Below are 27,091 nucleotides of genomic sequence, written 5' to 3' on the forward strand. Positions count from 1 at the left end.
ATGCTGCGTCTGCTTTACATACATATTTATACCTTAAATTAGGAGATTTAATGCCTACGCTTCGGTCATATCGAAGCTGTTATAACCTTCCAAAAGCGAACACTATAAAGTCGGAAGACCTTATGACAGAATTTATAACCTAAATGCGATGAGTAGAAGACTTTCTATATGTGATATATTTCTATACAGGGTGAGATGAAAACACTGCAACTACCTTCAGACTGCTGTCATTTATAAGACACTCGTCCGACACCTGTTAAAAATATTCCATTGACAGCTCATTATATTCTTTACAAGCGTACAAAAGCATTTTGGGTGAGGATTTTCCAGAAAAAGAAGTTATTCGTGATGGAATTCAAGCGTGATAGAGTGATTTCTTTATATTTGGCTGGAAAACCACAAGTGGCTATCGTTAGAGCACTCCAGCATTTAAATGTTAATAAATCTTTTGTGTCTCGTAACGACGTCAAGGAAGTGGACGGAAGAAAACAGCAACATCAGCAGAAATGGTTCGAAAGGTAAAGTAGCGGCTTGATTGAATACCGCGTCGCAGTGGCCGAAAAATGGCTCATAAGCTGAAAACATCGCAATTTTCCATTCGGCAAATATTCAAAAATGAGCTCGGGATAAAGCCATAGAAATTCCAAAAAGTCCAACAGACAGAAAATAGACTCAAAAGAGCTAAAGAGTTGCTTCGCTTGGCCGAAAGTGGTGAACTGCCGAATTTGGGTTTCTCCGATGAGAAAACATTCGTTGTCCAGCCGATTGTAAACAAACAAAAAGATTGTGTTTCTTTACCAAAGAGGTCAGCTGAAAATGTGCACCTTCGGTTGGCCACCAGAATTCAAGCTCCGGCCATGGTGATGGTGTGGGCCGCCATAACAGCCGATGGTCGCTCTCCGCACATATTAATCGACAGTGGCATCAGAATAAATACCGAATATTATCGCGAAAATATTCTGGAAGGTGTATTAAAGCTTTGGTAACGCAAACATTTGGGCCGCAGACCTTGGACATTCTAACAGGACTCAGCACCATTGTGCTCAACTCGCGCCACCCAAGAATGGTTACAAAATGAGGCTCCTCGCTTCATTTCCAGCGCACAATGGCCACCAAAATCTCCGTATACCAATCCGTTGGACTATTGTATCTGGAGTATTTTGGAAAGCAAGGTTGGCACTAAAAAATACCAAAGTGTCGAACACGTTTAGCAAGAGCTTCATTGGCCGTTTGAAGGCCATAATTCGTGCCAAAGGTGACCAATTCGAACAAATCTAAACTTATTCTAAAATTTGATGCTTTTTCTGACATTTTCTGCTTTCATTCAATAAATTAAAAAAAATGTAAAAATTATGGCTTTTGACTTTGTCGTAGTATTTTATCTCATCCTGTATCCCTGGAAATCCAATGGAAGACTCCTAGAAATCACAGCGCAACATAGGGTGCAATACAATGTACGCAATGGTTCTTTAATTATGAGATAAAATAGGAAAACAATTTTGCAACTATTTTCGTAAGTATGTATGTATGTATGCACATGCATAAATTCACAATCGTACCTACATATGTATTTAGAAACGTGCACCTGTGCTCTTCAACTCTTTGCCATAAAAATTCACCTGACGGTTTTTTGTTGTGTTTCCACGGCAGTGATGGTGCCTCTATGGCCTCACTGCACTGCCAAATGTTTGTGTTGTGTAGTTTTTTTTTTTTTTTTTTTTGTTATTGTTGCAGTTTCTTTTTTCAATTTCAAGAATTTTAATTAATGTTAAAGTTTGATGATTGAAGTTTCTTTAGAGGAGCTAAACATTAGAGAAATAAACGAGTGATGGCGTGGTTTTGTTTCTATTCCTATTGCAACAAGGAAGTTGCCGTTTAATAGAGTTAAACCATGCGTTAATAAATAAATAACAAAGTAATATGCGACTGGTACACAGTGTTTTGCAATCAATTATTTGAAAAAAAAAAAATATTTTTTTTGAATTTATAAAAATTAAAAATTTGCTTGACAAATGTTTTAAAATTAGAATCTAAATATTAAAGCTTTGGTAACGCAAACATTTGGGCCGCAGACCTTGGACATTCTAACAGGACTCAGCACCATTGTGCTCAACTCGCGCCACCCAAGAATGGTTACAAAATGAGGCTCCTCGCTTCATTTCCAGCGCACAATGGCCACCAAAATCTCCGTATACCAATCCGTTGGACTATTGTATCTGGAGTATTTTGGAAAGCAAGGTTGGCACTAAAAAATACCAAAGTGTCGAACACGTTTAGCAAGAGCTTCATTGGCCGTTTGAAGGCCATAATTCGTGCCAAAGGTGACCAATTCGAACAAATCTAAACTTATTCTAAAATTTGATGCTTTTTCTGACATTTTCTGCTTTCATTCAATAAATTAAAAAAAATGTAAAAATTATGGCTTTTGACTTTGTCGTAGTATTTTATCTCATCCTGTATCCCTGGAAATCCAATGGAAGACTCCTAGAAATCACAGCGCAACATAGGGTGCAATACAATGTACGCAATGGTTCTTTAATTATGAGATAAAATAGGAAAACAATTTTGCAACTATTTTCGTAAGTATGTATGTATGTATGCACATGCATAAATTCACAATCGTACCTACATATGTATTTAGAAACGTGCACCTGTGCTCTTCAACTCTTTGCCATAAAAATTCACCTGACGGTTTTTTGTTGTGTTTCCACGGCAGTGATGGTGCCTCTATGGCCTCACTGCACTGCCAAATGTTTGTGTTGTGTAGTTTTTTTTTTTTTTTTTTTTTGTTATTGTTGCAGTTTCTTTTTTCAATTTCAAGAATTTTAATTAATGTTAAAGTTTGATGATTGAAGTTTCTTTAGAGGAGCTAAACATTAGAGAAATAAACGAGTGATGGCGTGGTTTTGTTTCTATTCCTATTGCAACAAGGAAGTTGCCGTTTAATAGAGTTAAACCATGCGTTAATAAATAAATAACAAAGTAATATGCGACTGGTACACAGTGTTTTGCAATCAATTATTTGAAAAAAAAAAATATTTTTTTTGAATTTATAAAAATTAAAAATTTGCTTGACAAATGTTTTAAAATTAGAATCCACTTTTTAAAATTTTCAAAAATCACGTTTTTGATTCTTTAAAAAAAAATGCTAATACTATAAACGACGTTAAGCCGCATTGAACTTTTCTATGCCCTCCACTAGGGTTGTGTCAATCTACTTCATAGTTTAGTACACCAGTTCCTAAAACGTATGAGTGATTTCATAAATTTCATATCACTCATACGCAGAGATTTCATACAAACGACCGGATTCCATGGAACTAGATAAGAAATATTTCGTTCGATCGAAACACATTGGCACAACTCCCTCCCTCCACCATGGAAACTTGACATATGGCCAAATCGACCATTCTTCTTAAAATTGGGAAGTTCCGTTATTTGGATTGGATATTTTTGTAATCTACCTACAAAGAACTCGAAATACTGCTGATTTGATAGGAAATTGGGACAAAGACTTTCATTTCAGCCGGAATGACAAATTGCAGCAGATTTGTTTGGAAATTCGGGCCGACACCTTTGAAATGGCAAAAATAAACAGCAACGGTGAACCGAACCCCCCGAATAGGGGGAGTTAAACTACAAATTGAGAAACTAGAATTACAAATTGCTGCAGATTTGGTTGCAAGTTCTGACCAACACCTTCAAACTACCGAAAATCCGGAGGTACCATTATATGAAAGCTATACCCAAACGTAGATTGATTTATTCCATTTTATACCAATTTTATATAGCAATACCATGTAGGTGCAAATTTCCAAGCTTCATATTTAATAGTGCGAGTGCCATAGTAATTTTAACGGACTGAATTTTCTCCTAATCATAAATATATATACTTTGGAGACCTAATATCCCACGGTTATATCGAGGTATTGTAAGGGGAATAATAAATATAATAACAATTTTTTAAATCCATATTTTAGGCACTTGACTAAAAGTAAAAAAAAATCTCGTTCTAATGCCCTTAAGAAAATGTAATAAAAATACCTTTAATAATTCTTAAAAATCCTAATTAGGTTTCTAAAAATCATGAAAATCCCTTTCTAAGAAGTCGCTATCCTTAAAACTTCACTTTTGACCCTTGAAAAATATTTCAAAAAATCCAAATTTTGTACTTTAAAGGATTCGTGTTTGATACGTCAAAAATCTTTGAAGAACACACATAAAACATATACTGAGAAATCCTTGAAATCGGATGGAGATATATATGGAAACTATGTTCAAATCTGAACCGAACTCAACAAAATTTGGCAGAGGAATTTCTGAGCTGTGTGATATCTGCTACCGAATATCATTGTTTTTCAGTGCATATTGCGAATATGATGAACTCAAGCAAAAACTTAGTCCTTCAAAAATCCTTCAAATCCACAACTGGGCCTTCAACAACAATTTTTTGAAAAAAATCCAGTTTTGTCCTTCAAAATTGCAAGAAATCTTTGAAAAATTCACGTTTGGTCCTTAAAAACCAGGGTAGTTCATGTTTGGTCCTTCAAAAGAAATCTTTGAAAAATTCACGTTTGGTACTTAAAAAATAGGGTTGTCCTTCAAAAAAAAAAATCATTGAAAAATTCATGTTTTGTCCTTCAAAAGATATCTTTGAAAAAATCAAAAAAGAAATGTTTGAAAAGTGCACGTTTGGTCCTTCAAAAGATATCTTTGAAAAAATCAAAAAAGAAATGTTTGAAAAATGCACGTTTGGTCCTTCAAAAGAAATCTTTGAGAAATCCACGTTTGGTCCTTCAAAATTAATCTTTGAAAAATCCACGTTTGGTCCTTCAAAGGAAATTTTTGAAAAATCCACGTTTGGTCTTTCAAAAGAAATCTTTGGCAAATCCACGTTTGTTGATTCTTGAAAAACCAATGGTTTATATCTAATTGTGGTGATTTTGCAAAATATTTAAAAATACAGGTTTTTCTCCTTAAAAGTAATTTAAAAAAAATCACCTAAAAATCACCTAAAAAATCACGTTTATAGTTCTGTTGATGATTGAAAAAAAAATGATGAAAAAATTGAAAGTCCAATTTTCGGCGTTAATGGTCTTTAAAAAAAAATTTAAAAAATTCCTCGCTTTAGACTGAGAATATTTTCTTAAATAATTTACGTTGGTGATTTCCTTGGTGCTTGACAAAACTTTATTAAAAACACCACCTTTACGGGGCTTAAAAATAGTTTTAAAAATATAAGGTTTTAAACTGTCATCGGTACTTTTTTAATGCCTTTAAGAATAATTGTCGTATCTCATCTCTCAAAATACCAACAACTTGACACTCGATCTAACAACATGTTAATCAGAGTTCTACATAAATACATTTTCCATATACATATATGTTTTCGCAGTCACGTGATGTCTAAGAAATCGATGCTCTGTTTGCCTTCACCATTCAATCGGGGAGGCCCATAAAATACATTTATACGTCATTCATACCTAAACTAATCGACTAGACATGTTTTCTTTTGAACCCCTTTCATTGTGAGTTAGTGGGTGTGTGTACATGTGTGTCTCATGTTGTCATGTCACGACCTTAAAGCCATCGTTTGTCGTCACTGTCAAACGTGTTTGACAAAGGCACAGAAACCGAAGAATAGTTAGGTAGGGCACTGGATAAATATTGGCAAACAAGTTGCATTCTTCGTTCGTTTTGCCATCAGACATTAGCATGTAATTGGCTTAGTTCGATAGCCTTCGTCGTCTAAGTTTTGCCTTTGTCAGCGTTATTTTCCCGTTTTCATCTTCCATTTGCTGTCGGCTAAATAACAACAACAGACAAACTATGTTCTGCTTTGGATATAAACAGCGAATGATAGGCGTAAATATGGCGGGGGCAATGAATAGAAATGCAATGTCATTGACGCCTTTTTATTTTAGTTTTTTTTCTCCTAGATCCTAGGAGGAGCGCCGAGAGAGTGCGGATGGTTAGTTGGGGTTGTTTTAATAGCGAACAAAGACACCCACCCGCCATCTACAGCAGCAACAGACAACAATAACAAACTTGTCAGCTCCACATTCCCATACAAAATTCCCTTGCCATGGAAATGCATACTGCGTAACTTTACCCTCTTGGATTGGATTGGAGAAGCACTGAGGAATGTTAAGCATTTATTATCGTTGACCTTTGGATGCGTTGGCTGTAGTTGGTTCATGTCGCGGGAGAGCAATAATGATGATGATGGCATGTTTGGATGCAATAAGCAAATTTTTTAACATTAAACAAATGTTTGACACAGAGCGTAAAGCCAATCCAAAATAGTCGATTTGTTAAGAATATTTTTTTTTCGAAGGATCAACACAGAGTAGAGTGTGAACTGTTTTAAATACATTTTTCCAAAGATCAAATACATGTTTTTTTTAAATAATATTTTTCGAGAATCAAAACATCCAAGAACTTGAGAACTAACAAAGAGAAAATGTTTGTATTTTTCAAGGATCACCCAACGTTTAAAATCCCGTACTGCGTGGTATTCAGTTTTGTCCACCTCATACTCGAAGGCAGAATTTTGTCAGAATAGCCAAAAAATTACTCTTTTGCCCGATTACCGTAAGATAGGCATTAATTGTTTGTCATTTAAATTGTGCGAGATCCAATAAAGTTACTTCATAATTTCGTATTTTTTTCATATTTCTGCCACAATTTCCGACTGAATGAGTCCCAGATTGACATTTCGGAGTTTATTTCATATAGACGTACATCCCAAATCTACGTTCCCAACCAATATTCTCTTGGGGGTTACAAATTCAATAGAATACCAAATTTTCATTTCTGACCACACATTGGTTGGGAAAGTGGACTTGGGGATATATTAATGTGGGGACTATACTTAAATAAATTCCTATAAGGATAATTATCTGTAAGATGATTTTCTACCCCAGGGTTTTTTACCCCAGGTAGCCTCAAGACTAAGATGCGCACTTTTCCGAAAAATAAAAAAATTATGAGAAGAGGTTTTCTTTCCCCCTTAGAAACAAAGATGTCAAATAAGGACCAAAAAATGAAAAAAGTGGCCAAGACCCCGAAAATACCTTAAATCATATGATGGTGATACCAAAACGTGATAATTTTTTCAAAGATGGTTTCTTCTTAAATTATCAACATAAGCTAAAATTAGTACGAAAAATATGGTTAAAATGTAGAATATACTTGAAATCGGGTTGTTCCGTTATCAGGGGTTATGATCCATATCATGACCTGCAAAAGCGATTTAAGGTATCTTGAATGTTTAGGTCGAATTTCTATTTTGCGTTCTTTATAGTCGGTATTTGACTGATTGCAGTACCAATGTATTTTGCATTTTGTGTTCTCATTTGACAATTTATTGTCATATGAAAGAAGCAGGTCCACTTTTTGAAATTAACCCCATAACGCTTCTTCGATCATTTTTGTTTGTTTAAATATGTTCGCATCTTCCAGCTGAAGCACGATGTAGGTCCTGCAGTAGAAAGCATTTAACATCGTATTGCGCCCTCATTTCATTTTTAATACTATTCATTCAGAATTCAAACCAATAAAAAAATGTACACTTCAATATAGAAAAAAGAAAAAGAATCTTCAACTGGTTCGCTGATTGCGGCAAATTTTTAAAGGTGATTACGAAGTTTGTCGGTAGAATGTACTATTATTTTGAAATTCGATTCCATTGAAAAATTGTCGATTTTTCCCGATTTTAGAATTTTCATATAAAGCGACAACGGATAAAATTGTTATTTATAGATTTTATGTATTTATTGGGTATTACGAATAAATACATAAAATCTATAAATAACAGTTTTATCCGTTGTGGCTTTATATTACCCAAAAAACCTACACATCATATTAGAATTCAAAAAAAAAAAAACACTACAAATGTACATTCAAGTCAAAATGGAAAAAATATGCAATATAAAACATTACTATTGTACATTTTAAAAGTCAAAATGAAAATGTTCAAATTTCACATTTTTACGCCATTTTTTTTTGGATTTTATTCTTTTCTGCCAAGAGGCAATTCCGAATTTGTCTAAATCGTTAAAATTAGACCGGCGGTCTTTATGTTATAAGAGTAGTAACTAACACAACTTTCTTTTACATATAGAGAGATAAATTTAAAAGTAGGCGCGTTCCTCAGCCCCTAAATAAGTACTTAGGGTTGGATGGAGAGCCAACAGCATCTCGTTTAATAATTCTCAAACCGATATCTTCACTATTTTGGCAAATATAAAGATTTTAGATAAATCGTAATAGTGGGCGTAAATAGAGGCGTGGTCAATATTTTTTTCTTTAAAAACCTAACTCGGGGTATGACGTAAAAATTATGCAAAACGGTCCAGCCGTTCTCAACTGATTCCGTTACCAACAAACAACAATTGATTTTTATAAATATAGATTTAAATTTTTCCTTCTTCGGAAAAAAATAAATGGGAAATATTTACATTGTTGCCATTGCACATCCAATAGTTTTGTCCAAAACTACTTCAACGTCTCCACCAGTGACCTCAACATACAAATTTTAAAATTTCAGCTATATTGCTACCAACCAGTACCAAAATTAATAGCATTTAGTTCTTTTCATACAGTAAAGCACGCATTTTTAAAACAATCTCCATACCTCAACTTCAGATACCAACAGTGGCTTCAATATCAAATTTCAGGATAAGTACAATTATAATAGGCATATCCAAAAACAGATTCTTCTCTCAACCACCGACACCAACAGTGACATTCATATCAAATTTCAGGATTTTAACTCTATCCCTTCACCCAAAACCAAATTTAGTTCCATATAGTACTTTTCGTGCAATTGCAGTACGCATTTCCAACACCACCTCCACATATCAATTCCAGATACCAACAAAGATCTCTATATCAAATTTCGGAATTTTAAGCACAATCCCTTCACTCAATACCAAATTTAGTACAATTTAGAAATGTTTGTACAATTATAATAGACACTTCCCAAACCCCTTCCATATGTCCTTCCATATGTCCACAGCAACCTTACTACCACTATTTACCACTTTTTTGCACCTGAGGTACACATTTTAAAAACCTCCAAACCTACCACTAACAGGTACCCTAATACAAAATTTAAAATTCCAGCTTCATTCGTTTACCCTAAGCCAAATTTTCCACATTTAGTACAGTTCGAACACTAAGTACACATTTCCAAAATCTGCTTCATATATCAAACTTACTACAGCGTGAAATGGAAAAAACTGCAACCAATTTCAGACTGCTGTCATTTCTAAGACACTCGTCCGACAGCTGTTAAAATTATTCCAGTGACAGCTCATTATATTGTTTACAAGCGTACAAAAGTATTTTGGTGAGAATTTTCCAGAAAAAAAGTTATTCGTGATGGAATTCAAGCGTGACAGTGTGATTTCTTTATATTTGGCTGAAAAACCACAAGTGGCTATCGTTAGAGCACTCCAGCATTTAAATGTGAATAAATCTTTTGTGTCTCGTACCATCGTAGCGTAGCCCGACGTCAAGGAAGTGGACGTAAGAAAACAGCAGAAATGGTTCGTAAAGTAAAGAAGCGACTTGATCGAAACCCGCGTCGCAGTGGCCGAAAAATGGCTCGTGAGCTGAACATATCGCAATATTCCATTCGGCAAATATTGAAAAATGAGCTCGGGGTAAAGCCATTGAAATTCCAAAAAGTGCAAGAACTTACACCGCAATAGAAAGAAAATAGACTCTAAAGAGTTGCTTCGCTTGGGCGAGAGTGGTGCACTGCCGAATTTGATTTTCTCCGATGAGTAAACATTTGTTGTCCAGCAGTTTGTAAACAAACAAAATGATCCTGTTTACTTGCCGAAGAGGTCAGCTGAAAATGTGAACCTTCGGTTGGCCAAAAGAACTCAAGCGTCGGCCATGGTGATGGTGTGGGCCGCATTAACAGCCGATGGTCGTTCTCCGCTCGTATTAATCGACCGTGGCATCAGAATAAATGCCGAATATTATGGCGAAAATATTCTGGAGGGTGTATTAAAGCCTTGGGCACCCAAACATTTTAGCCGCAGACCTCGGACATTTCAACAGGACTCAGCACCATTGCACTCAACACTTGCCACCTAAGAATGGTTGCAAAATGAGGTTTCCCGCTTCATTTCCAGCGCACAGTGGCCACCAAAATCTCTGGATACCAATCCGTTGGACTATTGTGTCTGGAGTATTTTAGAAAGTAAGGTTGGCACTAAAAAGTACCAAAGTGTCGATCACCTCAAGCAGGCGCTTCGCCGTGTGACGATTTCATTGGCCGTTTGAAGGCCATAATTCGTGCCAAAGGTGACCAATTCGAACAAATCTAAACTCATTCCAAATTTTGCTTCGATTCAATAAAATCTAAAAAAAAAATGTAAAAATTATAACGTTTGATTTTGTTGCAGTTTTTTTCTGTATATCAAACTTATTATATACCTAAAGAACAGGGATTTCAAGGGAATTGGCAATTTTAATCCAAATATTCGTTAAACTGCAAACGTAATTTAAGTCCTGAGTTTAACAACTCCTAAACTTATTAATATAGATTAATTATGCATTCTTTTGCCTAATTCATCAAATTTGCATTTGAAATTGTTTATTACTCTCTTTTTTAATTGCTAACTGTGTTAAATCTCCTTACAACCAGTCCAAACTGGTTAAAACAACAAAATAGGCTAACATCATGTGAAGAGTAACTGGATTAGCAATGTCATTGATATTAAAATAAAAAAAAAGAAAACAGCCAAATGGACCCCCGCACATCGTTTGATGTGTGGTGTCATATCAAAACATTTAGCTAAACAAAATATTTACATTAGTCGCTGGTTATGTATCAATGTACTCATATGTTTTTTTTTAAGCTGAACAAACTGTTGGGCGAATTAGCAAAAATTACCATAAACAAGCATTCGCAAGTGAGTGAAAAAACTTAGACTATCAGGGAAAATTCCACATATGATGTAAATTAAATATTTTGTACCTACCCTGTCTAATGGCTACATTGAAATAATGGGTTTTAACCCCATCTGCATATAAAAGAGTAGTGAGATAACTGACTTACTGAGGATCAACGCCCTGATAAAACGACTGAAGCTAGAATCTTGAAATTGGGGATCAGTCTTGGTGCGTAGGCGTATGATAACGCTGGGGTTTCATTTAAATTCGAACTTAGAGGCATCAAAATGCACTAAATGTTGAATACTTTGTATTGGACATATGGTATGAGGTAGAATTCTGAAATTTGATAGGGTGCAGGATAGGTGTAGCAAAGGGTCTTTGGAAATTCGAACTTTAAGATAACGAAAAGCTGTAAAATGGTACTAAACTTTGGTACGCATTATATTGGACAATTTGGTATTTTTGAATGGACAGAGTTAAAAACTTGAAATTTGATATGAGAATCAAGATTGGATAGTAAGTTTGATATATGAAGATGGTTTTGGAAATGTGTACTAAGTTTGCGAACTACACTAATTTGCATACATACTACATTTGGGACAGTTTGATAAAGAATGAACGGTTGTAGCTAGAATTTCGAAATTTGGTGGTGGTGTCCCTGTTGATGATAAGTTTGTGATAAAGAGATAGTTTTGAAATGTGTACTACAGGTGCACGAAAAGTACTAAGTATAGTGCTTGAAATCTGAAATTTGGTATTAGGGTCGTTGTTTATGTGTAGCCCCGATATATGGAGGTGGTTTTGGAAGAATTTATTACGATTGTACAAAAAATACTACATGGACAAACGGAGCGAGCTATTATTCTGAAATTTGGAATAACAGTCACTGATGCAGTGCGGGATAGATGTACCATAGGGTTTTTGGAAATACGAACTTTGGAACTTTGGTCTTAGAAGTGTGTATTATAATTGTACAAAAATATTAAATTGTACTAAATTTGGTATTGGGTGAAGGGGTGGTGATACATTTCTGGTATGTGATGTACTTGAGATTTGGGGGTGGTTTAGAAATGCATCCTATATTTGTTTGAAAAGTATTAAATGGGCCTAAATTGGGTATTGGATGAAGAGATATAACTATGATCCCGAGATTTGATAGTGAGATATCTGTTGGTATCTGGAATTGAGGTATGGATGTGACTTTGGAAATTTGTAGGAATGACGCTGAGATCCTGAAATTGGATATGGATGTCACTGTGCCTGTGCTTAATATATGGAGGTTGTTATGGAAATGTGTACTATAATTGGTATTTGGTGAAGGGATAGAGCTGAAGTCCCAAAATTTTATATTGAGTTCTCTGTTAGTATCTGGGATTGAGATATGGAGGTAGTTTTGGAAATATGTACTATAATTGTACTACATAGTATTAAATTTTTTATTGGGTAAAGGAATAGAGCTGAAATCCTAAAATTTGATATTGAGGTTTCAGTTGGTTTCTGTGGATGAGAGAAGGACTTGAGAATACGAATGCTAAATACTACTAAATAAGGTATTAGATCAAGGGATAGGACTGTAATCCTTAAATTCGATATTGAGGTATGTGTTGGTATCTGGAATTGAAATATGGAGATGTACGAAATTGTGCCAATAGTACTAATAGTACTAAATTTGGTATTGGGTAAACAAATTGAGCTGAAATCCTGAAATGTATTATGGATGCCAGTTTTGGTGTATGTGGTTGAGAAGGAGCTGGTTTTAAATACGTGTATTATAGTATACTAAACGGTACTAAATTTAGTAATGGGGTAATAATTCGAATTCACATGGTGAGATAAAAAAAAACTGCAACAAAATCAAAAGCCATAATATTTACATTTTTTAAAATTTATTGAATAAAAGCAAAAAATGTCGGAAATAGCATACATTTTTAGAATAAGTTTAGATTTGTTCGAATTGGTCACCTTTGGCTCGAATTATCGCCTTAAATGGCCAATGAAACCGTTACACGCTGACCGAATGTTGCTCTGCGGTATTTTGGCCCATGCCCGGCGAAGCGCTTGCTTGAGGTGATTGACACTTGGGTATTTTTCTGTGCCAACTTTGCTTTTCAAAATACTCCAGAAACAATAGTCCAACGTATTGGTATCGGGAGATTTTGGTGGCCATTGTGCGCTGGAAATGAAGCGAGGAGCCTCATTGAGTAACCATTCTTGAGTGGCGCGTGCTGAGTGCGATGGTGTTGACTCCTGTTGGAATGTCCCAGGTCTGCGGCCAAAATGTTTGCGTGCACAAAGCTTTAATACACCCTCCAGAATATTTTTGCGATAATATTCGCCATTTATTCTGATGCCACGGTTAATTAATATGAGCGGAGAGTGACCATCGGCTGTTAAAGCGGCCCATTTTGTTTGTTTACTAACTGCTGAACAAAAAATGTTTTCTCATCGGAGAAAACCAAATTCGTCAGTTCGGCACTTTCGGCCAAGCGAGGCTTCTCTTTAGCTCTTTTGAGTCTATTTTCTTTCAGTTGCAGTGTAAGTTCTTGCACTTTTTGGAATTTCAATGGCCTTACCCCGAGCTCATTTTACGAGCCATTTTTCGGCCACTGCGACGCGGGTTTCGATCAAGTCGCTTCATTACTTTTCGAATCATTTCTGCTGATGTTGCTATTTTCTTCCGTCCACTTCCTTGACGTCAGGCTACGCTACACGGCAACGTGCGATGGTAGGAGACACAAAAAATTTATTCATATTTATTTATTTATTTACCATCGCAATCGATGATGCTGAAATGTCTAAGGTCTGTGGCCAAAAAGATTGCGTGCTCAAGGCTTTAATACACCCTCCAGAATATTTTCGCAATAATATTCAGCATTTATTCTGATGCCACGGTCGATTAATACGAGCGGAGAACGACCATCGGCTGTTATGGCAGCCCACACTATCACCATGCCAGAGCTTGAGTTCTGGTGGCCAACCGAAGGTTCACCTTTTCAGCTGACCTCTTCGGCAAGTAAACACGATCATTTTGTTTGTTTACAAACTGCTGGACAACAAATGTTTACTCATCGGAGAAAATCAAATTCGGCAGTGCACCACTCTCGCCCAAGCGAAGCAACTCTTTAGCTCTTTTGAGTCTATTTTTGTTTCTGTTGCGGTGTAAGTTCTTGCACTTTTTGGAATTTCAATGGCGTTACCCCGAGCTCATTTTTCAATATTTGCTGAATGGAATATTGCGGCGATACGTTCAGCTCACGAGCCATTTTTCGGCCGCTGCGATGTGGGTTTCGATCAAGTCGCTTCTTTACTTTTCGAACCATTTCTGCTGATGTTGCTGTTTTCTTCCGTGCACTTCCTTGACGTCGGGCTAGGCTACCGGTATCACGGTAACGAGCGATGGTACGACATACAAAAGATTTATTCACATTTAAATGGTGGAATGCTCTAACGATAGCCACTTATGGTTTTCCAGTCAAATGTAAAGAAATCACACTATCAAGTCTATCACGATTAACTTTTTTCGGCAAATTCTCACCAAAATCCTTTTGTACGCATATAAACATTACAACGAGCTGTCACTGGAATAATTTTAACATCTGTCGGACAAGTGGCTAAGAAATGACAGCAGTCTGAAGTTGATTGCAGTTTTTTCATCATCACCCTGTAGAGTATACTATTTATGCCAAAATTTAAAATATAAATAACTCTCATCAGTGTCCGATTTTCTTCATAATACCGACCTCGAACGAAAGCATTATTTACAACGAAGTTAGATTGTTCCATGGTACAATGATATAAAGGTAGGGCTATGATACCATATGATTTCAATTTTTTTATTTTCTTGGCTTAATATCCCAACATACCAAAAATACAATACAGCTTGAGAATAATATTATGAAAATAGTTTATCGTAAGAATTCCTCAACAATGCTAGAGAAAAACTTTTTTGCACAAACTTTTCTCAAATCTGTCCTTTGTTGACAAATTTGTTTTAATTTTTTTTCTGAAAATTGTCGACAAAAAAATATTTTCTTTGGTTAAAATCAAAATCACGCGAATTTAAGACCCATTTCTGGACGAAATTCTAAGGTAATGATGAATAATAAATCTGGGAATCTATAGTGTATATTATTTCAATCTCATTTCAGAATAGAGGCGTCAAAAAGTTGCAAGAATTCAAGAGAAGTAAAGAATTAGTGGAGGAGATGCGGAAGCTCAAATAAGGGGAAAGAAAGCATCTAGGTACCAATGCAACAGGAGGCAGCGACAGCTAGGATGGCGATCAATGAATGAAATGTGTAAAATAATTAAAAAAAAAATAAATATTTTATACCATTGAAAAAATAAGCTTGATATAATATTACTTTCGTAAGCTTATTCTGCAATTACAAGAATAAGCTTATGAATAAGGGTTCCCTTTCGATTTTTCTATAATTGTTAAACAAGCATTTCTCAATACATTCTCAAGATTTTCTCAAGCTTAAGGCTTATGTGTGAAAGCTTATTAAAATATTATTCTCAAGTCAATTTGGTATGTTGGGATGTCATCTATATTTGTTTATGTATGTGTCTTCTTTTCAATAACAAAAAAATTATTCAGAAAACCCAACATACCAAATTGACTTGAGAATAATATTTTAATAAGCTTACAAACATAAGCCTTAACCCAACATACCAAAAATACAATACAGCTTGAGAATAATATTATGAAAATAGTTTATCGTAAGAATTCCTCAACAATGCTAGAGAAAAACTTTTTTGCACAAACTTTTCTCAAATCTGTCCTTTGTTGACAAATTTGTTTTTATTTATTTTTTTTTTTTGTGAAAATTGTCGACAAAAAAAATATTTTCTTTGGTTAAAATCAAAATCACGCGAATTTAAGATCCATTTCTGGACGAAACTCTAAGGTAATGATGAATAATAAATCTGGGAATCTGTAGTGTATATTATTTCAATCTCATTTCAGAATAGAGGCGTCAAAAAGTTGCAAGAATTCAAGAGAAGTGAAGAATTAGTGGAGGAGATGCGGAAGCTCAAATAAGGAGAAAGAAATCATCTAGGTGTCAATGCAACAGGAGGCAGCGACAGCTGGGATGGCGATCAATGAATGAAATGTGTAAAATAATTAAAAAATAAATATTTTATACCATTGAAAAAATAAGCTTGATATAAAATTACTTTCGTAAGCTTATTCTGCAATTACAAGAATAAGCTTATGAATAAGGGTTCCCTTTCGATTATTCTATAATTGTTAAACAAACATTTCTCAATACATTCTCAAGATTTTCTCAAGCTTAAGGCTTATTTTTGAAAGCTTATTAAAATATTATTCTCAAGTCAATTTGGTATGTTGGGAAGCTTGAGAAAATCTTGAGAATGTATTGAGAAATGCTTGTTTAACAATTATAGAATAATCGAAACGGAACCCTTATTCATAAGCTTATTCTTGTAATTGTAGAATAAGCTTACGAAAGCAATATTATCTCAAGCTTATTTTTTCAATGGTATAAAATAGTTATTTTTTTCATTTTTTTTAATTATTTTACACATTTCATTCATTGATGACCATCCCAACTCTCACTGCCTCCTTTTGCCTTGGTCCTAGATGCTTTCTTTCCCCTTATTTGAGCTTCTGCATCTCCTCCACTAATTCTTCACTTCTCTTGAATTCTCGCAACTTTTGACGCCTCTATTCTGAAATGAGATTGAAATAATATATACTACAGATTCCCAGAATAATTATTCATCATTACCTTAGAGTTTCGTCCGGAAATGGTCCTAAATTCGCGTGATTTTGATTTTAACCAAAGAAAATATTTTTTGTCGAAAATTTTCTCAAAAAAAAAAAAAAAATCAAAACAATTTTGTCAACAAAGGACAGATTTGAGAAAAGTTTGTGCAAAAAAGTGTTTCTCTAGCATTGTTGAAAAATTCTTACGATAAACTATTTTCATCATATTATTCTCAAGCTGTATTGTATTTTTGGTATGTTGGGAACATTCAAAATCGGGTGTTTTCAAAATGTTTATTTCAACGTATGCATCGACAAAATCTAGAGTTTTTGTAGCGAAATAATCCTTTAGAGATATATAGTAAATGATTTTGAAAAGAAGTGTCGACCTTTCATTCAGTTATAGCTGTTTTCAATTATTTATTCAAAATAAATGCAACAAGTTGTTTGATTTTTTATTGTTTTGATACTAATTCTGACATTACAAGCCAAACAGGTAGACCTCTATACTCGCATTTTTTTCAAAGTTGACCTACCTTCTCTTCATTGTACCATGGATTGTTCTCTTTGATATCTTTGTGGTGCGAATCGGTTTCGGTCATATGAGGAAGCTTATTCGAATCCAAACTGCTGAAAATTCCATGACTGTGTGATGGTATAACTTTAAATAAAACTCATTCCAGTAGGCCTGGGTCTATATCATAACGTAGCCACATTTTAATAATTGTTGTAAAAATACCTGATAACACTCAAGCATATTGGAAAATGGAAATATTGGAAATGTAGAAATTGACCTACATTTTCTCTAACTAATAGGTTAAGCTCTACATAAGAAGCAATGACGTATCCCGAAGTACCGAACCTAACCTAACATTTACAAATGTAAAGGGGTGGATATTTTTAATTTTTCTCATATATCATCGAGGTGAGCTACCTAGTTTTCTACCAAAGTCAAAACCTCCATGCTCCATGACAAAGTAGGGTACACAAATATTATCAATTTATTTGTTTAATTCGATTTTTTTCTCAGCGATGTGTTAACAGCTAGATGGAAATGTGAGTTTGTTTAAGAAATTCACAAGATAACCGTATAATTGAATTTTATTAATAAGGTCAATATAAAATGTGAAACATCTGGAATATTTCCAGGAACAAAAAAATTCAAACAATCTGTCACTACAGTCATTTGACAAATAGCCTTTGTCTTGTGGGATGTGGAGGGTTAGTAATTTAAGACTTAGAAAAAAGGGGCTATAGTCAAGCTAAGGCCGGTCTTATGTGAAAGAGTTTGAATACATCTAAATCGATTGAACGAACTAGTCCCTTATCTAGTTTCCTGGGCTCCGGTCGTTTGCATGGCAATTCTGCATATGAGTGATATGAAATTTATGAAATCACTCATACACAGTTACCGACAGATGTATACCCTCAGCCAATGTTCGATTATTAAAATATATTTTGACTTTATGATTATTAAAATTGTTGAACCTCTATATAGTAGGTTCCGAAGGAAAGGGCCAATATTGTCCATTTCGTATCGGACCTAAATAAATATGATATAAATATTGCGACGTGCCAGGTTCCGACTATATTGGTTACTTTCTTCACTTTATATGGGATATGTGATAATTTTTAGAAAATAGTTTATGGAGGATAATAGTGTCTTTTTGTGGATGAAGTGCCAGATGGGGTTCGCAGATATATATGACCAGATCTTGTGTTAGCAAAAATCTTGTATGTGTGAAATTTAAAGAGAGTTGGATGCTTATTTCGCGTTCTTTGAGCGTTTTTGTTTTTCAAATCTTGAACCCTATGTGGGGGAAGTACCAGAAGAAATGGTCCGATCTCTATCATATTTATATCAGATCTTGTGTTGATGATAAATTTTGAGATGTACCTAGTCTGGATCCTTTGTGGGTGCTCCCAGCAGGGGAGGACCAATTTCTCCCGCCTTTACACCAGATCTTGGGTGAATAAAAATATTGTGACCTGATAAATATGAGGAGAGTCGGAAGCTTATTTCGAATTTTATAATCGTTTTGGTTATTCCAATCAATGGAGGAGGTACCACAAAAAATGGTCCGATATAACATATATTTTGTTAATAGAAATATTAAGATGTGCCAAGTCGGAATAGAATCGGTTGGCCACCAAAACTCAAGTGCCGGCCATGGTGATGGTGTGGGCCGCCATAACAGCCGATGGTCGCTCTCCGCTCTCATTAATAAATGCCAAATATTATCGCGAAAATAATCTGGAGGGTGTATTGAAGCCTTGGACCTACAAACATTTTGCCCACAGAACTTGGACATTCCAACAGAACTCAGAACCATCGCTCTCAGCACCATGTGCCAAGTCTGAATGGAATCGGATGTTAATTTCGCGATTTATGAGCTTCATAGTTAGTTATTCAAATTTTTGACTCTTTGTGTGGGAGGTACATTTTGGAGTGATCCGATATATACCATCTTCATACCAGACCTTGGGATAATAAGAATAATGTGATCCGTGTAATTTGGAGAAAGTCGGACTCTCAAATCACATTTTATAAGAGTTATAATTATTCAAAATTTTGACCCCTATGTGGAGTAGGTACTTGATGGAGTAGACCCATGTTGTCCATTTTCGCACCTGACTTAGAACTGATGCAAATACTAGGATTTTCAAAGCTGAAGCAAAATCGGATTATCCTTTCTGTGCAGACATTGCCCATCTCCGAACTCGATCTAAGTTTGATAATAATATTACGATGTACCAAGTTTGGAACAAATTCGGATACTCCCTTCGAGAGTTATCGTGCTCACCAGCCAGCCACACAGAGGCCTAGCGACTAAAACCGTTATTTCGATGAGACACGTTTTGGCCGTTTCAAATGATATATACCCTCTGTAGGCATATGGCTGAGGGTATAATAAAACTTTAGCTGTACCCAACAGCATTTTTTTTTCGTTTTAGCTCCAAAATTTTGGACAAATTTTCTATATGCTAATTTACTGCAAAACTTAAATCAATTTCAAGAGTTCTGTTTGTTTTGAACTCCGCGCTCATCAGAATGTGAAAGCATGGACTTCCCCTTTAAAATTAGATCCATTAAATTCAACACCACCCACACCAATGTGCTGCGTTTTCAAATTATCAAAATACCAACAACGTTTAAGCTAACTAACTAACGAAATTATAAATTTTAATTATTTATCCTCCACCCCCTCCTCTTTTTTGCCTATTTGCAGAAGGTATCAACATTGCGTCTCTGGGCCAACAAACAGTAATCACCATCATCAATAATAGTCGAGGCAACGGCAAAGCCATTGATACCATAAGCCAAAATAATAACAATACGAATAACAACAACAACAATAATAATAGTACCAACAACAACAATAACACCAGCGAGGGCAAAGTCACACGAAGTAAATCATTCAAAATGGGTCGATGGGGTCGGCAAAGTCCCGTCCTAGAGCCAGAGCCGCCGCCACCAGCATCCCCACCACCTCTGCCGCCACGTCACCATGCCTTCATGCGTCAGTCGAGTTTTACCAAAATTGGCAATATGCTCAACACAGCCATGAATGGAACCAAAAAACCTCAAAGTAAGTTGAGTTTTGTGTTTTTGTTTTTGTTTTCTTTCGATTTCCAAAAGTTTTATTATTTTATTACCACACCAAAACACCAAAAAACGAACGCCAACAAAAGCAACACCACAGAAAACGACTTGAAGGTGTGAATTAGTCAGTGGTTTCGTTTTCAATTAACACCCCTTATCTTTGTCCAAACACACATGGAAGATGATGGAATTTATTTAATTAGCACCAGAGACCTGAAAATTTGTTGCAGGGGATAGCCAATCTTCTGAACGGCTGGATTGTTACAAACATAAACATTTCAATTATTTGTTTATTATTTGTGATTTTCAAAAAAACGATGCGTATGAAGTTGATATTTTTCTGGCGTACAGAGTTTTGTTTACCTAGTTTATGTTTTTTGCAGTAGTTGTTGTTCATTGAACTCAAATCACGTGATTATCTTTATCTTGTGGATTTATTAAAGTGTTGGTTGGTAGCATATATAAAAATATTTATTGATTATTCCCGTGGAATTTACTACCGACAATTATTCCTGCAGGGGTGCTAAAAATCCCAGAGATCATTCGAACTAAATTAATATTGCAAAGAGTGCCATCTACATTTCAATACTGGGCGAATGAGTTATTATATTTGAAACATTAATTGATGAGCATACTTTTAGGCGTGTAAAAGACTACCAAATGTTTAACAATCTGTCGAGAACATATTATATTATGGGGTTTAGCGAAATATATATCTAGTTTTTGTTGTGTATGTGTGTATAAAGTGTGAGATGAAAAAACTGCAACCAACTTCAGACTGCCGTCATTACTAAGACACTCGTCCGACTGCTGTTAAAATTATTCCAGTGACAGCTCATTATATTGTTTACAAGCATACAAAAGCATTTTGCTAAGAATTTTCCAGCAAAACAGTTATTCGTCATGGAATTCAAGCGTAATAGTGTGATTTCTTTATTTTTGGCTGAAAACCCACAAGTGGCTATCGTTAGAGCACTCCAGCATTTAAATGTGAATAAATCTTTTGTGAATCGTACCATCGCTCGTTACTGTGATACGTAGCCCGACGTCAAGGGAGTGGATGGAAGAAAAAATCAACATCAGCAGAAATGGTTCGAAAAGCAAAGAAGCGACTTGATTGAAACCCTCGTCACAGTGGCTCGTGAGCTGAACATATCGCAATATTCCATTCAGAAAATATTGAAAAACGAGCTCGGGGTAAAGCCATTGAAATTCCAAAAAGTGCAAGAACTTACACCGCAAGAGAAAGAAAATAGACTCAGAAGAGCTAAAGACTTGCTACGCTTGGCCGAAAGTGGTGAACTGCCGAATTTGGTTTTCTCCGATGAGAAAACATTCGTTGTCCAGTAATTTGTAAACAATGATCGTGTTAACTTGCCAAAGAGGTCAGCTGAAAATGTGCAACTTCGGTTGGCCACCAAAACTCAAGTGCCGGCCATGGTGATGGTGTGGGCCGCCATAACAGCCGATGGTCGCCCTCCGCTCTCATTAATCGACCTTGGCATTAGAATAAATGCCAAATATTATCGCGAAAATATTCTAGAGGGTGCCTTGGACCTACAAACATTTTGGCCACAGACCTAGGACATTCCAACAGAACTCAGCACCATCGCTCTTAGCACGCGCCACATGGCCACCAAAATCTCCGGATACCAATCCGTTGGACTATTGTGTCTGGAGTATTTTGGAAAGCAAGGCTCGCACTAAAAAATACCAAAATATCGATCACCTCAAGCAAGCGCTTCGCCTGGAATGATCCAAAATACCGCAGAGCAACATTCGGGCAGCATGTGACGGTTTCTTTGGCCGTTTGAAGGCCATAATTCGTGCGAAAGGTGACCAATTCAAAGAAATCTAAACTTATTCTAAAATTTATTTCCGACATAAAATTTAATTTTTATTAAAAAAAAAGTAAAAATTATGGCGTTTGACTCTGTTGCAGTTTTTTTATCTCACCCTGTATAGTACGGATATCCAAAACCAGCTCCTTCTTTCAACTACAGACATCAATATCAAATTTCAGATCTATTTCTTCACCCAAAACCACATTTATTGACACTTAGTACTCTTCGTACAATTTTAGTACTCATTTGCATAACCGTTTCATATCTCCATAATCCTAGACACCAACAGATGTCGCATTGTAAAATACCAAAAACCAAATGTAGTACCTTTCAGTACTTTTCGTACAATTATAGCACACATTTCCGGAACCACCACCATATCTTAATTCCAGATACCAAGAGAAACCTCGATATCAAATTAGGGGATTCCAAGCCCTGACCCTTAACCTAATACTAAATATAGAACCATTCACTACTTTTCGTACAAATATGAGACTCATTTGTAAACCACCGCCACATCTTTAACACAGACACCATCAGTAATCTAGTATACTTTTCCGACAACTCTTCTATATGTCCCCGCTACGCATGAGCCGCAAATTCAAATACCTAATTTCAGATTTCAAGCACTATGTTCAACCAATGCCAAATTGTACCAAATTTTGTACTTTTGGTACAATTATAGTACACATTTCCAAAACCACCTCCATATCTTAATTCCATATTCCAACAGAAACCTCGATATGAAATTTGAAAATTCCACCCTATCTTCACCCAACTCCAAATTAAGTACCATTAAGTACTACTCATACAAATATAGGACGCATTTCCAAACCCACCTCCAAATCTCAACCCCAGATACAACCTAATATCCAATTTCAGGATTTCAGGATTTCAGCTCTATCCCTTCGACTAAGTCAAAATTTAGTACTTTTCGTACAATGATAATACACACTTCTAAAACCAACTTAATATGTTAAGGCTACACATGCACCAGCGATCCTAATACTAGATTTAAAATTTCAAGCACTATATGTTCACCCAATACCAAATTGTACCAAATATAGTACTATTTAGTACTTTTTGTTTCGTTTACACTCTTAGTACACATTTCCAAAACCGACTTCATATATCAAACTTATCTTCCCACCTTGATTCTCATACCAAATTTCAAGTTTTTAGCTCTATCCGATCACATAATACCAAGTGGCACCATTTTCAAGGTTTAAGTACTATTTTAGAACTTTTCGTAAGCTTAAAGTTCGAATTTTCAAAAACCCTTTGGAACATATATCCTGCACTCTATCAGTGACTCTCATTCCAAATTTCAGAATTCTAGCTCATTCCGTTTGTCCAATACGAATACATTTTAAAGTACATTTCGTAACCTTTCAGTACGAATTTCAAAAGACCCAACCTTATCACACGCCTACGCACCAAGACTGATCCTCGTGCAAAATTAGAAGATTCTAGCTATATTTTTTAATAGAACAGTGTGGCTTGTTTGTTCGGGATACCGTAGTATTTTGTTGTTGCAAAATGGTCAGGCTTATCCCTTTATTGTTGTTTTTATAAAAACAACGTTTGTTGATTAGTGGAGAACTATGGTAATGTTTACCAGGGGGTAAGGCAGGGAATACCTAGTTTTCGGAAAGAGCCACCAATCCTTATCAGTTCCCTTGTTTTTTGTCTAGGATATTCTCCCCAGTAGTTATTTTAAAAATAACTTCTATGACAAAAAGCATTTTTTTTACCCAAGTGACGAGATCGTAAGCTCAATAGAAGAGGAACCAAAGAATTAAATAAAACTAAAATTCCTTTGGAAAGTCTTCTAAATCTTACAACCGCACTTATAAACATTTTCATCTTTCTCCACTTGTTGTGCTTTCGTTCAACCTGAACGAAGTAGCATAACCATGTAAGTTGGTTTTGACTGTTACAACAAAAACCCCTTCGTCGACCGTGCCTTGCCTTGGTTCCTCTTCTATTAAGCTTACGATCTCGTCACTTGGGTAAAAAAAATGTTTTTTGTCATAGAAGTTATTTTTAAAATAAGTGAGCACTTGCAGTTGCTTTTCAATAATTATACCATGTGCGAACGGATAAAAAAGTCCCAATAGATATTTAAAACACACTCAGTCAGATATCGCATTCAATACCAACAAGCATTGCTTGTCGTCTAGTGTTTACAATTGTGGTAGGTAATGCCGTTTACCATCAAATGTGTTTGTGGTAATACTGTTCATATCGAAATATTTTCTCACACACGAATGCCGTATAGATGGCGCCTGTAGTCCGTACAAATTTAAACGACTCATAGATGCCATGACTATAAAGCATGAGTTTTGACATACACCCACATTATAATAAGGTGGTTCTTGGTTAAAAGTGTTTCGAAACGATAAAACATTAAGAAGGAAACGAGAATCACTTTCTGAGGCGATTTATGCATGTCAGTCAGTCCTTCTGTCCATGTATTTTTGTGGACAAAATGCAGGTTGCATTTATTATCCGATTGAGATGAAATTTTCCAAACAATATTTGTTTGGCCCAGTCTAGAAGTAAGTACATCAAATTTGGGGAAAATCGGTTCAGATATAGCTATAGCTTCCACATATATGTTTCATCCGATTTGGTGTTTTAAGTCCCTCACATGCATAATATGCCCTCGACAACAATGTTATTTGATACAGGGCATCAGATAGTGCTCGAAAATACCTCCGTCAAATTTTATGGAGATCGGCTCAGATTTGTTTTACCTTTGATATACATCTTCATCCAATCTAACGGTACTGCTCACCATATATGTAATATCAGCCCAAATTTAATTGATTTTCTCATATTCAACCGAATTTTACCATTTGGTAAAACTCAGCCCGGTATATATATTGCTCCAATAAATATTTGTATACCCTCCACCATAGTATAGAGGGTATATTAAGTTTGTCATTCCGTTTGTAACACCTCGAAATATACATTTTAGACCCCACAAAGTATATATATTCTTGATCAGCATAAAATTCTATGTCGATTTACTCAAATGTATATTATGTCTGCAGGACTTTTGGTATTGAAAATGGGTTATGAAGGTCCACGTTTTGGTATAGCCCCCATATAACTGTACCTCCCTATATTCGGCATTTTGATGATTTTAGCGACATTATTCACCGGAATTGTTTCAAATTTGGTATTTGAAGTTCAAAATGTATACTACAGTCTAAAACAGAAAATTGTCTATGCAGATCCACATCTTCATATAGCCCCCATATAACTGTACCTCCCTATATTCGGCATTTTGATGATTTTAGCGACATTATTCACCGGAATTGTTTCAAATTTAGTATTTGAAGTTCAAAATGTATACTACAGTCTAAAACAGAAAATTGTCTATGCAGGTCCACATCTTCGTATAGCCCCCATATAACGGTACCCCCCGATATTCGGTATTTGGATGATTTTAGCGACATTATTCACCGGAATTGTTTTAAGTTTGGTGTTTGAAGTTCGTAATGGATACTACAGGCTATGACAAAAAATTGTCGGTGTAGATCCACGTCTTCGTATAGCCCCAATATAACGGCACCTCCCTATATTCGGAATTTTGATGATTTTAGCTACATTATTCACCGAATTTTTATACCCTCCACCTTGGAAAGGAGGGTATATTAACTTTGTCATTCCGTTTGTAACATCCTTAAATATTCGTCTTTGACCCCATAAAGTATATATATTCATGATCAGCATAAAATTCTAAGTCGATTTAACGATGTCCGTCTGTCTTTCTGTCCGTCTGTCTGTCCGTCTGTCTGTTGAAATCACGATACAGCCCACATTATTTGACGTAGAGCGCCAAAATTTAGCAGAGCTATTTGCATTGTGTCTAGGATGGTTGGTATTGAAAATGAGATATATCGGTCCACGTTCTGGTATAGTCCCCATATAACGGTACCTCCCGATATTCGGTATTTTGATGATTTATGCCACATTTTTTCACGGATTTGTCTGGAAATTGGTATTTGTAGGTCATAACGGGTCCCTGAGCGTGTGGCAAATCATTGCATGTATAGGTCCACGTTGTGGTATAGCCCCCATATAAAGGTACCTCCCGATATTCGGTATTTTGATGATTTATGCCACATTTTTTCACGGATTTGTCTGGAAATTGGTATTTGTGGGTCATAATGGGTCCTAATTCGTGTGGCGAAACATTGTAATTATAGGTCCACGTTTTGGTATAGCCCCCATATAACGGTATCTCGCGATATTCGGTAATTTGATGATTTTTGCCACATTTTTTCACGGATTTGTCTGAAAATTGGTATTTGTTGGTTATAATGGGTTCCAGCTTCAGTGGCGAAACATGTATGGCTCCATGATTTGATATAGCCCCCATATAACGGTACCTCCCGATATTCGGCATTTTTATGGTTTTTGGCACATTTCTTCTAATGTTTCTTTTACCCTAAGGTGGAGGGTATTAAAAGTTTGGCCCGGCCGAACTTAATGTTTTTTACTTGTTTATTCAAATTTCGCATTTGAATATTGTAATGGTTTATGACAAAAGTTGCCTATGCAGGTCCACGTCGTTGTATAGACCCTAATATAACGGCTACATTCGGTATTTTTAAGATTTTAACTGACTTTTTAAGGAATTTTATTTTTTTGAAAATTTTAGTCCGTCGAATTTTTGGTATTGAAAAAGGCCCATATTTGTTCGAATTTTCATGTAGCCTTCAGCTGACTGTACTGACAGATTTAAGACCATACCAAAACTTGGTCCTTAAAGAATAAATTAAAAAATTTATGAAAACACTCTATATGATGGTTATATCAACGCCTGGGCCGATATATTATATTTCTAATCCCATAAAAAATATGATAAAGAGAAAAATATAAGTCATTTAGATCGAACCTTTCAAACAGACCGAGGAACATATGTAAATCGTTTTTGAATTTTGCCCTAATTAGGATCTAAAATGACTATTTCGGTGG

At 35.5% G+C, this 27,091-nt stretch overlaps 1 protein-coding gene across 2 annotated transcripts in view; it reads left to right on the forward strand.

The window, feature by feature from the left end:
* Positions 1-27,091, forward strand: part of LOC101891046 (protein phosphatase PP2A 55 kDa regulatory subunit) — a 112,345-nt gene that overhangs the window by 47,467 nt on the left and 37,787 nt on the right. For both annotated transcript variants that reach the window (XM_005179579.4, XM_059128011.1), the window contains one exon: positions 19,882-20,241. In XM_005179579.4, coding sequence (XP_005179636.1) covers positions 20,076-20,241 — 166 coding nt within the window. In that variant the 5' untranslated portion in view covers positions 19,882-20,075. The remainder of the gene's footprint in view (positions 1-19,881; positions 20,242-27,091) is intronic.

This window comes from Musca domestica, unplaced genomic scaffold (assembly GCF_030504385.1).
Source record: "Musca domestica strain aabys unplaced genomic scaffold, Musca_domestica.polishedcontigs.V.1.1 49, whole genome shotgun sequence".
NCBI lineage: Eukaryota > Metazoa > Arthropoda > Insecta > Diptera > Muscidae > Musca > Musca domestica.